The sequence below is a fragment of the Hibiscus syriacus genome, unplaced genomic scaffold (assembly GCF_006381635.1).
Source record: "Hibiscus syriacus cultivar Baekdansim isolate YM2019G1 unplaced genomic scaffold, ASM638163v2 tig00018093_pilon, whole genome shotgun sequence".
In the NCBI taxonomy this organism is placed as follows: domain Eukaryota; kingdom Viridiplantae; phylum Streptophyta; class Magnoliopsida; order Malvales; family Malvaceae; genus Hibiscus; species Hibiscus syriacus.
This window is the reverse complement of record NW_024062429.1, coordinates 27,333-44,300: the sequence shown is the minus strand read 5'-3', so window position 1 is coordinate 44,300 and position 16,968 is coordinate 27,333. Positions and strand designations below refer to the sequence as shown.

The following is a 16,968-nucleotide window of genomic DNA, read 5'->3' as shown; positions in this document are numbered from 1 at the left end:
GAAAATTGGATGATAAGTTAAACAATTGCAGGTCATGTATATTTTCCAAGATAAAGAAACCCGTTACCTTCAGGCTTGTGTTATAAACATGATAAAATAGAGAAATCTTACATGAAATTGCTACTGAGCTGCTGTGATGCGTAAAATTGTGTTGCCGATGTCATGGTCCTTAGCATTCAAAAGCTTGTTCATTTCATTGGTTTTGATCTTCACAACCATTTCCCAAAGCTCTTGGCTGCAATGTGAAATGCAGATTCGTTTCAATCTGTCAAATCTTGGAGACAAGTGTAAGGAGAATTCAGTCTCCCAACCGGCGGTACAAGCCTACAACATGCAGGCAAGTCTCTGGTGTTATGTTATGTTTAATGAACCGTGTTCGAGTATAAGTGGATCTTGATTATAACCGTTGCCAAGCAGTGCATGAAGTGAACTAGTACCGTTTCATGAGCTTTTAACAGTTCAATGGCTGTCAACAACACCGCAGCTGGACCTCTTCACTTGATCATAACCCCAAAAGTAGCTTTTCTCTTGTCTTTAGAGGTGAAGATGTGTCGGTGTTACAGATACCTAAAGTGTAGTACAAATATAACAGCCAAACCCCCATGGGCGTACCTCCATGGTGCCCGTGCAAACCCCACCACATCATTACAAACATTGATAGAGTTCACTATCTGACAGCTTCACCATCTAAGGCGAAATGCAGCCCTCAACCACTTTAAAGCAAAAGGATCTGTCCTTCTTCAAGGTGGCAAGAAGCAGGAGAGAGACATATATATATATATATATATATACGTAGGCAGCTAATAACCTTGTTTTAGATATACCATTGCAGTTGTTTAATTAGTTTGAGCCGTCCGCTTGTTTTGATTTTGACATCAAAATCACGACCTGTTTGTTGACGGTTTTCATACAAAACTACAACTGTTTAGGTAGGTTATTAGGTGGTTGATCAAGACGTGTATGTCTCTATTTTATATACAAATTGCAGGAAATAAAACAGTCTTCCCTCACCTTTGATACATCACCTTAATTTAATATAATCCATATTATTCAAAACTTCAGTTTCATTAATATATCAGATCTGTAGCAAGCAAGAAAATTGCACCGATCAGGGGTTCATGGAGCAGATGATTTAGTTTGAAAAGACGGACTCAGTTTTGGGTTATGAACAGCGGAGCTTTCATATTTTGTCCCACCCACAAAAGCGACACAGGAAAGTGCGGGGCCACTAAATACATTTAAATTTCATCTCTAGTGTTACTTTTAAAAGTGATTAGTGCACTCCATTTTTCTCCTTTAAGCTGAACAATGATTACTTAGTGGAGCACTTTCTAGTGTACAAAGACTGATGGTAGTACAGAAAATGAAACCTCTACAAGTACAATCAACCCATCATGGGCGGCTAATTTCGTCTGCAATTCCCTTCTTATGTATATTGCTTTCGACAAGTCCAGCAAGAGCCATGCAACTAAGCAAAACCAAGATCATAATGAGGGGACACATGACGTTGTATTGGGGCAAAGATACAGAGGACATATTCCCAGGATGGTCCGGTCGAAGCTTCTACTCTTATTTGTTAGAGTTAATTTGGGTGTTTCTTCTTTCATTGATGGTGGAACGACTTTCCCACACTAGGTTTATCAAACAGGTCACCAACCACGTCGTGGCGGGGCTTTTGCGGACGCTCATGTATGCTATCAGGGTGGCTCTGGCTTACTTGGTGATGCTGGATGTAATGTCGAGAATACTAATGGATGGTGTTTTGATGCTCTGATTCTTCTGGTTTGTGCTTCTAGTGAAAAAACAGTTTTGTGTAGTCGTAATAAAAGAAATTTGGGTTTCCTTTGTTTGTTGGCCCAAAGGGTTAGAATACTGAAATCATTTCAATTATATAGTGTTGATTTGTTGAGCTTGTCGATAATTAAAAGTTATAAAATAACCTCTTAACTATAAGATGTTTTGTTAAGTCATTCAGTTATTAAAAGTTATAAAACAGTCATCCGACTATTCATATATTTTAAATTCGTCTTTTTTCATTAAATGATTGACGTTAGTCCAAGCTGGATGTTTAATCTAATGACTATGATATAATACAATATGATCTTAGAATCTCAAACGACTATCATATTCAAGTCAGCATGTTAATGTCCAACTTAGACGATCATCAATTTACTAACGGAAAATGACGAGTTTGAAACATATGTATATTTGAATGACCATTTTGTTACTTTTAATAGTGAAAAGACTCAACAAAACGACATTTTATAATCATATGATCATTTCCTAACTTTTAATTGTCGGATGATTCAATAAATCAATGCCTTATTTTACGTACTTTACCCAAAATTTTTTGGTTATTATTTGTTTTTATTTTGAATGGAAATGAGGCACACATGCCTTAGCTAATAGCTAATTACAAACAGTTCTAGGATGGGGCAGACTCGAGGTGTATCGGCCCAGAAGTTGAGAGATGGAAGCAGGAGAGGCTGGGACAGTGATTATTTATTATTATCTTTGGTTAAAATTATTAAACCTATAATGATAAAAGGGGCCCCCAACTACTCCTTCGACTGATGACTTCGATAAGTTACATATGCAACGTTAATGATCACTATGTATAGGGGTGTAAATAAGTCGAGTTGAGTTCGAGTATCGTTGAGCTCGACTCGACTCGAAAACTCTGAAATGAAACTCGACTCGACTCGAAAACTCGCGAGCTTAAAATTTGTAAGCTCGAATCAAACTCGAAATCCTGAATTGAAAGTCGTGACCAGCTCGAAAAGGCTTAAAATGAAAAAAAATCTTAAACTTAACTACATTAAATCCTGAAACTCAAAATCGAACCTGAACCATAAATACATGAAATCCTTATTGTATTTAAAAAAAATCAACATATTAATGTTAATATTATTAATAATTTATTTAAAAAAAATAAAATCTTAATATATTATATTTTTGAGCTACTCACGAGCTTTTTGAGTCGCTCACGATCTTTTCGAGTCGAGTATTAAGTAGCTTGTTTTGGGTCGTTAAGAATTCAAGTCGAGCTCGAGTCTATTCGATCCGAGTATTTATTGAGCCTTGACCGAGTCGATCTCAATTAGCTGACGATCTATTTCGTCTCATTTACAACCCTAACTGTATAGTCAGTAAAAACGAGATATGCCTCTCAATTAGTTTTACGAACTAGAAACTAATTTAGATAAAATCTACTATCTAAATATTTATCTTTGCCTCAGACTAAAACTTAACTACTTCTCAAATAAAGCTAGAGAAGAAACTTCCTCTTAGCACGTTGTGTACCGTCAAAACCACGTTGTTTGGTGTGGTATATCACTTTAACAATCATTAGTGAATACTCATATCATAGTATTGTTAGTGATTTAAGAGTGAGACGATATAATTAAAATGTAAGATCAAAATTAAATATTATAATTGATAAAATAAAAAATTTAATAATATAAACTAATTAATATATCGTTTCATTGATATCTAAAATAATTTTACTATTTTTTACAATATATCACATAATTTAACATTTTAAAAATGATATCTTCTGAGATAATATTAAATTACAAGGAGGGTAGATAAAATCCACCGAAAAAGTAAAACAGAACCCAATGAAAGCTAGAAAATAGGGGTAGTTCTGCTGTGCGTCGGTTAAAAAATGGTGTGACCAGTTAAAATTTAGATCGGTTATGATATATCATTCAACCAGAAATATTATCAAGTAAAATAACAAATTAGGTAGCGCTTATATAATGTAATAGGTAGCGCTTATATAAACAATAACATATTAGGTAGCGTTTATATAATGTAATAGGTAGCGCTTATATAATAAAATAGGTTAATTACTGGAAACATTATCAAGCACAATAACATATTAGGCAGTGCTTATATAATGTAATAGGTAATACTTATATTGACTTATTCTATCATAAAATCGGTATATTTATACCGGTAACATTGTAAATTTATTTTAATAAAATATAATAATCATAATTTTTTATTTATAAAATTATAGATATAATATTTTAATAATAGTATTGACATAAATAATATTAAATAAATTATTCTAATATTTTAAAAATAATATTATTATTTTGTTAATAAATAATATTATTTTATTGTATTTGATGCTTATAGTTATATTATAATTATGATTATTTTTCATCACTTCATTATGATTATTTTTTAAAATTATATTGTAATTGTATATAATTTTTTATTTTTTATTTTATTATTAGAAAGCTAATATCGAAATAGAAATACCGTGTCCTTTTTTCATTAGTTATATTGTGGCACCTTACAAACTAAAAAATTAAAATTAATTTGTATAATTTGTGTTTACTAATTTTATTATTAAAAAGTCTATTTTTACCGATTTTGTTATTGTTGGGCATAAAAAATCCGTAAAAATACCTAAAAATTATTATTTATACCTAAAACATCAATGTTTTTTAACATTTTCGGTAAAACCAGTAAAAAAAATAACAAAACCGGTAGCGATTTACCTAATATATTGAAAGTATCGATCTTTTTATAAAAAAGATCGATACTTTACAATATATTAGGTAAAAAAATAACAAAACCGGTAAAAAAAATAACAAAACCGGTAGCGCTTTACCTAATATATTGAAAGTATCGATCCTTTTATAAAAAGTATCGATACTTTACAATATAACATGTAAAAAAATAATAAAACCGGTAAAAAATAACAAAACCGGTAACGCTTTACCTGGCATATTGAAAATATCGATCCTTTTATAAAAAGGATAGATACTTTACAATATAACAGGTAAATATATGACAAAACCAGTTTTATTATGACAAAACCGGTAAAATTTACCTGATATGTTGAAAGTATAAATACTTTTTGTAAAAAGGGTTGATACTTTTTTGAAAGTTATGTAATTTATGTTTCAAAAAATTTTAATAGTATTTCATGTTTTCCACCTACAATATTAATTTAATAATTTCATTTACACAAAAAAATATTTAATTATTTTGATATTTTATAAAATATTATTTAGAATTTAAATTTAACAATTTGTATAATTTGTGTTTACTAATTTTATTATTAAAAAGTCTATTTTTACCGGTTTTGTTATTGTTGGGCATAACAAAACGAGTAAAAATTACCTAAAAATTATTATTTCTACCTAAAACATCAATGTTTTTTTAACATTTCTGGTAAAACCGGTAAAAAAATAACAAAACCGGTAAAAAAATAACAAAATCGGTAGCGCTTTACCTAATATATTGAAAGTATTGATCCTTTTATAAAAAGGATCGATACTTTACAATATAACAGGTAAAAAAAATAACAAAATCGGTAAAAAAATAACAAAACCAGTAGCGCTTTACCTGATATATTGAAAGTATCGATCCTTTTATAAAAAGGATAGATACTTTACAATATAACAGGTAAAAAATGACAAAACTAGTTTTATTATGAAAAAATCGGTAAAATTTACCTAATATGTTAAAAGTATAGATACTTTTTGTAAAAAGAATCGATACTTTTTTGAAAGTTATATAATTTATGTTTCAAAATTTTTTAATAGTGTTTCATGTTTTCCACCTACAATATTAATTTAATAATTTAATTTACACAAAAAATTATTTGATTGTTTTGATATTTTATAAAATATTATTTAGAATTTAAATTTAACAATTTTAATCAAATATAATAATAAATATGTAATATCTATGTTTATTGTTTTTAATTTAATAATAATATATACTGTAACATAAAAAATAAATCATTAGACGCGTATAATTACTAAATTAATATTTTAAAACTCACTCAAAAGATAACCTTAAATTAATGTTTTTCATAGTGAAATAAGTATAGACACTTATATATATGCATCGATACTTACCGATAATCAAAGTTTATCGGTTATCAATTTTTTTTAATAATTTTTCATGTTTTCTACCTAAAATATTATTAGTCTGTCAACATAATAAGTAGCACTAAACCAAATTTATTAAATATCTTTTAATACATCTAGTAATATTATATATTAACCTTATATTAGTAGTCATTCATGAGACAATCCCAAAAAATAGCAGCGCATTCCTTGGGGAGAGTGAGTAGCACATGCAGGCAATTGTCCTTTCCACCGACAATGGTGGGTCAAATAAAAAAACTCTCTAAACCTTGTTAAAACACACGTATGTAAATTTTATTTCCCCGAAAAAGTTACAGAACTGAAAAGAATTATAATATTAAGATAAAAAGTTCTATAAATTGTTCTTAAATTTTAATTCTACACTTCAAAAAAAACAAAAACAAAAAACAACCCTTTTAATTCTACATTTCCCCCCATAAATTGAGGCCTTTCTTCTCTACAATCGAACCAAAAGTCCCAAAATGTGTTGTTAGCCTTTCAATCTTTTTCCATCTTATGTGTTTTTACATGGCCTATTTGACCCATTTCATCCTTCTATTCCTCATCAATTTAGTTTCTTCCCAACAAATCAAAAACCCAACAACAACAGAAGATTGTAACAACCGTTGGATCTACATCAGGACCCTCCCATCAAGCTTCAATCTCGATCTACTCAGAAATTGTTCCGAATATCCACTGTTCGATGACTTTTGTCCTTACTTGGCCTAAACCATGACGCCGTCTTTCTCCCTTAGTACGCCGCCGTCGATTCGCTGAGGTATTTGTATGGCCCTGATGTGAATTCTAGCTTCCAACATAGGATGGATTTGTTCGAGTTTTTGCAGTCAGATGCGCCCGAGATATGGAAAAAGCGTATATTTCTTGGTTATGACTAGGCCTGCTTGGGATTTCTCTCAGCCGTTAGTTAATGATCCTCCTATATGGGGCACTTCATTCCTCGAATTGCCCGAGTTTTACAATGTCACGATCTTGCTTCCCGATGGAAGAGCTTGGCCTTGGCAGGTGCATGCTGTGCCTTATCCCACATCGTTTCATCCTCCTAATTTGGCTTGCTTCAAGGCTTGGGTTCAACGCGTGAAGAGGTCCAGGAGGACTTCTTTGATTATTTTCGCTGGCGGCGGAGGAATCGGTGCCACCCCGAATATCAGGAGGAGTATAAGGAAAGAGTGTGATAATGGCAACAGTAGCATGAGTAGGAACACCACCAACTCTAGTGAAAGTTATTGAATTTACTCGAAAATATGTGATATAGTGGATTGCTCCAATGGGATATGTGAGCATGATCCCATAAGATGCATGAAGCCTATGTTACAAGCAACCTTTTGTTTGCAGCCTCCAGGGGATACTCCAACTAGGAGATTAACTTTTGATGCAATCACCGCGGGTTGTATACCTGTTTTCTTCGAAGAATTATCTGCGAAAATGCAGTACCAATGGCATTTACCGGAGGACAAGTATCCCGAGTTCTCGGTGTTTATACCCAAGGAGGAAGTGGTTTTTAAAAGGTTGAAGATTTTGGATGTGTTAATGGTGATTCCAAGGAGTGAGGTGAGGAAGATGAGAGAATCTATTGTGGAGTTGATCCCTATATAGAAGGCATGGTAGTTCACTGGGATTGAGAACCAAAAAGGATGCATTTGACACTACAATAGATGGAACTCTACAAACTATTAGAGAGAAGCTTAAAAACATGTTAAAACACTGACGCTAATTCAATATCTATATCATGTGTGTACTAGTTACCACTTTTATTTTTCTTATATTTTACATTTCAAAGCTGCTGAGGAAGAGAATCTGTTCTTTTCTTTATCTATTATCGATATAAAGTTGTTGATGGTCCAAATTCTAGGTTGAAACATGATTTGTGAAAAGCTTTGTTCTATTATTGATGAAAGAACTCGAAACATTGTTGCATTTGTGCAGAAAGGAGTTCGATTACGTTGTGTTCATTATGATAAAACAGAGTTGAAATGCTTGATGAAAATGTGACAAATTTGGAACATACACAATGGAGCAGGTGAAATCATTTTTTGAGGGAAAGAACCAAAAAATGCTTATGTTGCTAATAAAACCACAGCAGCTCCAATTTGTCATTATGATAATACATTGTGTGATTTCTTGCCTTTTTGTCATTAAAAATGAAAAAGGCTACACCAAGATAACTCTCAAACACTGAGCCACCATGTAGGCCACGGCTCGAACCAATGGAACCTTCGTCGCCACAAACAACCCCATCATTACTGCCGGATTAATGGGACCACCTGTTTAACAACGATCAAAGTAACCAACGTTGTTCATTATATAAGATGAGAAGAATAGCAATGTAACCAAGCAATTGTTTGAGTTAATTAACATAATGTTTTGAGGTTACCAGATATTCCGGCGGTGCAGTAGACGAGAACAAAGATGATGCCGCCGAGGGGACCAACACCATCACAGGGACTTGTTTGCCTTTTGTATACAATAACAGTGGCAATTAATACGTGAAGGAATAAAAGAGTAGCAACAAACTCGGCATGGACATCTCTGTAAAATGACCAGTCCTTGAGCTCTTCCATGTCCAACAAGGGAGATGGTGGGGGTGTACGTAATCCTTACTGTGTACCTCCACTCTATTTTTCCCCATGGCAATTGGTAGACAGAGGCAGAGATTAAATAGGGCAAGGAGTATGCATAAAAAATTTAAAAGTAAAAAACAGGCATGGAATTCTGTTCGAGAGTTGCATCCAAGTACACCTAACGCATACTTCCAATTAATATCGTATCCGTATAGGCTGATAGTTACTAAATATATTACGCCTACATTTTTCCATTTCGATTCTTAGGTCAATTTTTATTATAACCTAAACTGTATTCTTAGTTACTCAATTTTTTAAGTGTTTGTATTTTAGTCAGTTGAGTTTTTTTATATACACATTTGTTAAATAGTTGTTAAGTTATATTTGTTATTTCTAGAGGTTATATGTTCGAGTACGATATTTGTAGAGATGTTTGAACGTTTATTTTCAAATAATTTATGTGTCTTTCGAATATATACTACTTTATAATCACACAAACGAATAAAAAACTGACTAATAATTAATATTATAGATAATTTTAATAATATTATAAATAATTATAATACGAGTGTGTACATATGGGATCAATGTTGAAATCTTCACTGCAATACGTGTATTCACAAGTGTCTTGCACGTTTGCCGCTAAATTAGGACAGTGTGTCACATGGGATCAATGATGAAATCTTCAATGCAGTACATGTATTTTACCAACAGATTGATGATAAGCTCTAATCAATCTTTGAGGGTCAGGCACTCTAGATTTCTCATCAAAAGCATCGCCATTCACATTATCTCCTCGATAACTCGGTAACTTAACTCCGTCTTTAATCTGAAATGGGTCTGACCTTGGCTTTGCAAATTGCCCTGCCATCCTACATACCTGCAAAAATAAATCAAAGAGAACAGGAAAGAAGAGTATCACATGTCCTTTTTTATATTTTAAATTTTGTAAAAAAAAAAATATAAATATTATGAATTTAATTTTTTAAAGAAAATAATATTTTACAATTTTTAATATTATACAAATATATAATAAGGACAATTTGGTAAATATACATTCAATAATATTTTATTCATTTAACCAAACACGGTAATCTTACATTCCTGCTAAACCAACCAAATACAAAATACAACATTCCCAGTAATCCTATTCCCTGATAATTTTTTATTCCCACTGCATTCCGTGAACCAAACGCACCCTAATAATTTTATCCCTTCAACATTTTTCTAAAGGGATTTTATATGGTATTAACAGAAGACACATACAAAACGAAATAACGTTAAAGGTCGCATTAAAAAATTAGTGTTCCTTACCATCGTCAAACTTATGGACAACAAAGACAGCCAGAATTACGCACACAGTCCAAAATAAGGATACAACCAACAACACTAGCGAAAACAATAACACCCACCATAATGATAAGATAGCAGTTTAACTATCTATGAAAACAAGAAAGAAACTGAAAGATCTTGTAATCTTTTTATTATCAAGAAGCTGATCTCTCTTGAATTAGAGAGCAGTATTTATACAGTCAATAAGGAAAGTATATGCTGCTATAAAGAACGGTTAACAGCTCAACAAACTAACTGCTACAATCTAACAAACTATTCTAGAACAACATTATTCTAGAACTCACAACATATCCACAATCACAAGCACATGTTCACTAACATTCACCCTGCTTTATTAACTTCTTCAGCACTTCTTGACTTCAATATTCCCCCTGCCATTCCACTTTGTAAACCTGCAGGAAGCCCTCTTAGCTGTGTTACCAAGAGTTTTTGCCTATGCTTGAGAAATGAGGCAGAAGACAGTGGCTTTGTCAACACATCTGCCACCTGCTCATAGGCTGGAACCTCATTAACCTGTAAACGACCATCAGCAACCATTTCGCGTACAAAAAATAAGTCAAGCTCAACATGCTTGAACTTAGAATGCTGAACGGGATTGGAACAGACTGCAACAGTGCTGGAATTATCACACCACAAGGTAGCTTTACCATGTGGAACCACGCACAACTCCTGAAGCAATGACTCAATCCAAACAATCTCAGCAGCTGCAGCAGCAACACTCCTATATTCAGCTTCAGCCGTGGAACGAGAAACAACTTGTTGCTTGCGTGAGCTCCAGGAAATAAGATTCCCACCAAAGAAAATGCAGTAGCCAGTCGTGGAACGTCTATCATCAGGATCGGACCCCCAGTCTGCATCTGCAAAACCAGTCAGAGACATGCGAGAAGATGCTGTGAATCGAAGACCATAGTCAGTCGTCCCTTGAATATAACGTAAAATCCTCTTAACAGCCTGAAAATGGCTATTACGAGGTGACTGCATGAACTGGCAGACCTTGTTTACAGCAAACGCAATGTCTGGCCTAGTAACCACAATATACTGAAGAGCACCAACAATGCTCCTGTATTGAGCCATATCTTCAACAGGTTCCCCAGCATCAGCTGACAACTTACAATTAGAAACCATCGGAGTAGGGAGACTCTTTGCCTCATTAAAACCGTGCTTATGCAACAACTCATGAATATATTTTTGTTGAGTCAGGACAACACCATCAGCATCATGACACACCTCTATACCAAGAAAGAAATTAAGAGAACCAAGGTCCTTCAACGCAAAACGAGTGTTCAGTTTTTCAATAACACACTGAACCTCACTGGCATCACTCCCTGTCAAGATAATATCATCTACATATACAAGCATGTAGACAACACTATTTTCTGACTTTCTAACAAACAAAGAAGAATCAGATTTAGATAAACCGAACCTTTCAGAGACCAGATACTCTCGAAGGCTCTCAAACCAGGCCCGAGGAGCTTGCTTCAAGCCATAGATTGCTTTATGAAGCTTGCAAACTAAACTACCACCAGCTTGCACAAATCCAGGAGGTTGAGTCATGTAAACCTCTTCCATCAATGCCCCGTTTAAAAATGCATTATTAATATCCACTTGACGCAGCAACCAACCTCTTGTCAAAGCAAGAGTAAGAATCACTCGGACCGTTACAGGTTTCACAACCGGACTAAACACCTCATGATAATCAATTCCTGGTTGTTGGAGAAACCCCTTCGCAACAAGACGAGCCTTGTATCGAGACACCGAGCCATCAGCATTACGTTTCACCTTAAAGATCCATTTGCAGTTGACGGGTACACGATCTTTAGGAAGAGAGACCAGAGACCACGTCTTATTTGCAATCAAGGCATCAAATTCCTCTTGTGCAGCTTTCTTCCAATGAGGAATCTTCATAGCCTCTCTAATTGATCGAGGTTCTTCATCAAGACATTCAACATGCAGAACACGAGGTTTCCAAATACCATCTTTGGCCCTGGTAACCATAGGATGTATATTTTGAACCAGAACAGGCTCATGTGCACTGTCACCCGTTGAAGAAGTCCCACGCACATTGTCACGGTCGGCCATTGCTCCAAAAGACGTGACCCCATGCGCAACATCATGGTCGAGTGGTGCATTATCAAACAAAACGGTCCCATGGCTATCATCATCATGCGCAAAAGATATGTCCCCAATAATATTATTTCTTGGATTATGAGTACCTGTCCCAACAATATTATAATTGGGTGTGGCTCCATGCGTATTATCACAAGTAGCACGCACATGCACATTATCTAAACCTTGACCCTCGACACTAGGCATCTCGGCAAAAGGTGTGGTCCCAAGCGTTGAAAACAAAGGCGCAGCACGTGGGCTGATTGTATGGAAAGGAGCAAATGTTGAATTCAATGGGCCATGCGTTGAATTCAAAGGAGGACCACGCATCGAAGTTAATGGAGAAGCACATGGACTGCTTTCACTTAGTGGAGTAGGCGTGACATGTGTTGGTGGAGCCGTTGGAGCATGCGCATTGTCACGACTTAGCAGCGTGGTCCCATGCGCGTTTTCAAAAGCTATAGCCCCATGCGCACCTGACCCAACTAAAATGCCTTCATTCGCATTACCAAAATCACGTTCACCCAACACTTGGTTCTCGACCATTTCAAAAGGTGTAGCCCCATACACATTATGCCTTTGACTATTTGATGAGTCATGTGTTGATGGAGAAGCACATGGTGGAACACACGTTGATGGAGCAGGCACTGGTGGAACGCACGTTGATGGGACTTGCAGTGTCTGTACAGGAGAGACAAGAGGAATAATACCCGTGGAGACACCATTATCTGGAGCAACACCTGAAACATTACAAACTTCATAAGGAAATACACTTTCATCAAAAACAACATGCCTCGAAATTATTACTCTGCCAGAGTCATCCAAACATTTATATCCCTTATGAGCAGTGCTATATCCCAGAAACACGCACTTCTTTGATCTGAAATCCAGCTTATGTCGATTAAACAAACGCAAGCAAGGATAGCAAGCACAGCCAAACACCCTGAGAAAAGAGTAATCTGGCAAGACATGATGCAGAGCTTCAAATGGAGACTTCCCATGTAAACAGGTGTGGGCAATCTATTGATAAGATAAACGGCAGAAGCAAAAGCATAGCTCCAAAATTTCTGAGGTAAAGAAGCCTGAGCTAACATTGTCAATCCTGTTTCTACAATGTGTCTATGCTTCCTCTCAGCCTTACCATTCTGCTCCGAGGTGCCAGGGCACGAGAGACGATGTTGCACCCCATTGGCAGAGAACCACTTTCGAAGTGGTTGATATTCCCCACCACCATCAGTTTGGAGAGCTTTAATTTTGTATCCAAACTGCACTTCAACCAATTTCGCAAAGTCAAGAAAGCACTGAGTCACCTCAGATTTACGCTTCAAGAGATACATCCAGGTATAACGACTACAAACATCAACAAAAGAAACATAATAAAGAAATCCCTCAGTGGAGCACACAGGAGCTGGTCCCCAGACATCAGAGACAACAAGTTGAAAAGGCTCATTATATTGAGTGAAAGATTTACAAAAGGGCAACTTATGAGACTTCCCTTGCATACAAGCAGAACACACATTCACTGCTTCAGTTTTATTGAAAACAAGACTACACGACTTCAAAACATGCTGAACAATATCAAGAGATGGATGGCCAAGACGCTGATGCCACAACTTCAAGGACACAGGTGATTTCGAGACATTATTCACCAAACAAGAAGACCTCTGATCCTCACAAGGCAGCAGCTGATACAGCCCGTCACCCGTGAGCCTCCCGCGAAGTAGAGTTGCTTGAGTCCGAGCATCCTTCACAAGACATTCAGAGGGATGAAACTCCATGAACACACCATTATCACGAGTGAACTGAGAAACAGATAGCAACTTTTTCTTTATGTTAGGCACATGCAACATATTCTGCAAAATCAAAGGTTTCTTACTAGAACTCAAAAAACCTTGGCCTACATGCATGATTGAAATTCCCTCACCATTACCCATGAGCAAGGAACTACCTCCAGTATAGGTGGTACCTGATTGAAAAACAGACAAATCATTCGTTACATGGTGAGTAGCTCCGGTGTCAGGGTACCACAAAGAATCCACAGGCACTGAGGAGCTAGAGCCCGAGGGAGTTGGGACAGTAGCAATATAGGCTGCTGAACCAGGTGTCAAAGAGGAATGCGATGCACCATGAGAGAAGTGAGAAGCATCTGGAGGAAAACCAGGAGAAGTACCAGGAAAGGGAAAGTGCACAGGAGCATACGGCGAAGGAAAATAAAACGGTGTGGGAACAAAGGATGAAGGTGGAGGCATGGAGGTTACGGTGTGAGCATAAGTTTGTCCACCAGATTGCTGATGTTTAGCAGAATTCCCAGCACCAGTGGGCTTTGAGCCATTCTCTTGCATCGACTCAGACCCGGACACACCAGTGTAGTCTCTATCAAACCGATGATAACACTTCTGGACCACATGTCCAAACCGGCCACACAACTGGCATTGAGGACGATTATTATTACGCCCTCGACCTCGACCACGATATCCATTCGACTGTCCACGAGACGAATGATCCTGTGATGAACCAGTATTAACATCCTGAGTTCCACAAGAGTCAGTTTCAACAGCAGCACCTTCCCGAGATTGAAGAACAAGATTTACAGAAAAGTTTTCACTCAAGAACATCTTCTGTCGAGCCTCACAATCTAACAACATCTCAGTAAGAATATCAAGAGAAAAATTTTCTCGTGATGCAATTACAATAATAGACTCAAATTCCATTGTAAGTCCAGCTAACACAACATTAACATGTTCTTGCTCAGTAACCACACTACCTGAAGCATTCAACAAATCACATATGGATTTGACTTTGGCAAGATACTCCCTAATCGTCAAACCAGTCTTTCGCTGGGAATGAAGATTATGTCGAAGAGAAGAAATCTTGGCACTGGAACGAGCACCAAACAGACGAGATATAGTATTCCAGATTGACATCGCAGTTGTAAGTCCAGTCAAGTGAGGCAGAACCTCTGTACTCACAGTAGTTAAAAGCCAGGAAGCAAGCAGTTTATCTTGCTGACGATGAGCTGCAAACACTGGATTCTCTTCAAGTTGTCCAGACGCATTAGTGATGAACTCATCTGGTGCAACATATCCGACTGAGATGAACCTCAGCAACCCATAGCCATCAATTATCAACGCCACTTGATGCTTCCAAAGAAGGTATGTGGATTCAGTGAGTTTAACAGTATCATGCTTTGGTATGTGTTGAATGCCAAACATACGTTGAGATGTTCCCGGACTCAGGGAAGAAGCATTCGGAGACACATCCTCGGGATCAACCGTCAAATCAACCATGATGCCAAGAATCACACGAGACGTGAAAGCTTAATCTCGTGCAGCTACTGAAAAGGAGAAGACACAGCGGAAGAAACACACCCAGGTATTGGCGAAAGATACCATGATAAGATAGCAGTTTAACTATCTATGAAAACAAGAAAGAAACTGAAAGATCTTGTAATCTTTTTATTATCAAGAAGCTGATCTCTCTTGAATTAGAGAGCAGTATTTATACAGTCAATAAGGAAAGTATATGCTGCTATAAAGAACGGTTAACAGCTCAACAAACTAACTGCTACAATCTAACAAACTATTCTAGAACAACATTATTCTAGAACTCACAACATATCCACAATCACAAGCACATGTTCACTAACATTCACCCTGCTTTATTAACTTCTTCAGCACTTCTTGACTTCAATACATAAGACCTCGAAAGGAAGCTACACAACAACTTAACGCTATCGTTCGTACAAGATGTCGAACCAGCAGCGCCCGATCACTTTCCCCGCGTTCAGACAACACAACCGTAAAGAAATTTCACACTCACGACTCCAGAGGCCTCCACTGCTAAGTAATTTGACATAGAGCAAGGACAAAGACCAAAGTCACTAGAATGCCATGCTATATCGAACCCGTTCTCATGCTGTCCATGCTATATAAAAAGATGGACAGCATTCCACTCCAGGTATACGAATACATATAACACAGAAAACCAACTAGCCACCCAGACAGATTGAAATTGGAACCACAGCTGTTGCCCACTTGAAGACCAACAACCATCCACCCTCTACAGAGGAGCAACACTACCCTTGCAACCATCCCCACAACTCCAGACCTGCAGACCTCAATGGGATTCAACACCTGCATCAAACCAGTAGATACTAGCAAGTGCAATACAGCAAAACAAGCTCACCCCACAACCAAGTTTTCTATACAACAAATCCAAAATCTAAGATCACAGACTAATTATAATCACCATAACTTTCACCATCATATCATCAATCAGCCCAAGAAAAAGATTTAAAAAAACCAGAAGTGCAGAAAGCGGTCAGAACATCAATGAAACATCAGGGACAAGATAAGGATCCATTCGGCCTTCTGGTAAAATCCATAATATTTGGAACCAGAAGTGGTCATTTACTATTACACCAGAATCCAATCCGAAGGACAGCCACCTCAAAGATTTGATCACCTTTTAGAATTTTGCTTTTGAACAGGGCTACATTCCTGCTAAGCCAAATAGACCATGAAATACCAAAAAAAGGCCATATTCTAAACTTGTTTAGAAGTTTTGCAGAATGGTTGACTATCCCAAATGGTAAGAAAAGATTTCATGTTGTCCGGGATGATAAGATTGACGTTCCAAAAGGTGCACCAATTTTACCAAATTCTCCAAACTATCTCATAATGACAAAATAAATGAATGACCGATTCTTGTTTCGAATGAAAAAGCCACATACTGCCGACTCCAAATTTGACACCCCCTCTTTTGGCCAACTCTACAGAGGAAGGGATTCTATGTTGAAGGAGCTTCGAAACGAACGCTTCAACTTTTGGTGGGGCTAAATTTGCCCACACCAAGGACCAAAGAGAATCCTTATCATTTTTGAATATTGATGCATCCCTACAATAAAGCCTTGGACAGTATCTACCATTCGGAGATCCAATCCATGACAAATGATCCACATCGGCTCTAATATTTGCTGTTCTGTTGATTGTATTCATAAAATCATCCCATATGTTAGTTTCCCATTAAAAAGT

The 16,968-nt window shown here is 36.4% G+C and overlaps 1 protein-coding gene and 1 pseudogene across 1 annotated transcript; one reads left to right on the top strand and one right to left on the bottom strand.

The window, feature by feature from the left end:
• Positions 1-6,384: 6,384 nt before the first annotated feature.
• On the top strand, positions 6,385-7,647 carry LOC120209095 (annotated as a pseudogene).
• A 419-nt stretch (positions 7,648-8,066) lies between these two features.
• LOC120209060 (aquaporin PIP2-7-like) lies at positions 8,067-8,476 on the bottom strand. Its single transcript, XM_039208139.1, has 2 exons — positions 8,290-8,476; positions 8,067-8,179 (listed from the first exon to the last, which is right to left on the bottom strand). The coding sequence occupies exons 1-2, from the start codon at positions 8,474-8,476 to the stop codon at positions 8,067-8,069; spliced, it is 300 nt and encodes a 99-aa protein (XP_039064070.1).
• Between the last annotated feature and the right edge of the window lie 8,492 nt (positions 8,477-16,968).

Bases quoted from the DNA above. Each gene is read 5' to 3' on its own strand.
- LOC120209060 (XM_039208139.1), bottom strand. From the start codon at position 8,476: ATGGAAGAGCTCAAGGACTGGTCATTTTACAGAGATGTCCATGCCGAG. The intron at 8,180-8,289 runs GTAACCTCAAAA...GTTGTTAAACAG, and splicing joins CTGCACCGCCGGAATATCTG to GTGGTCCCATTAATCCGGCA.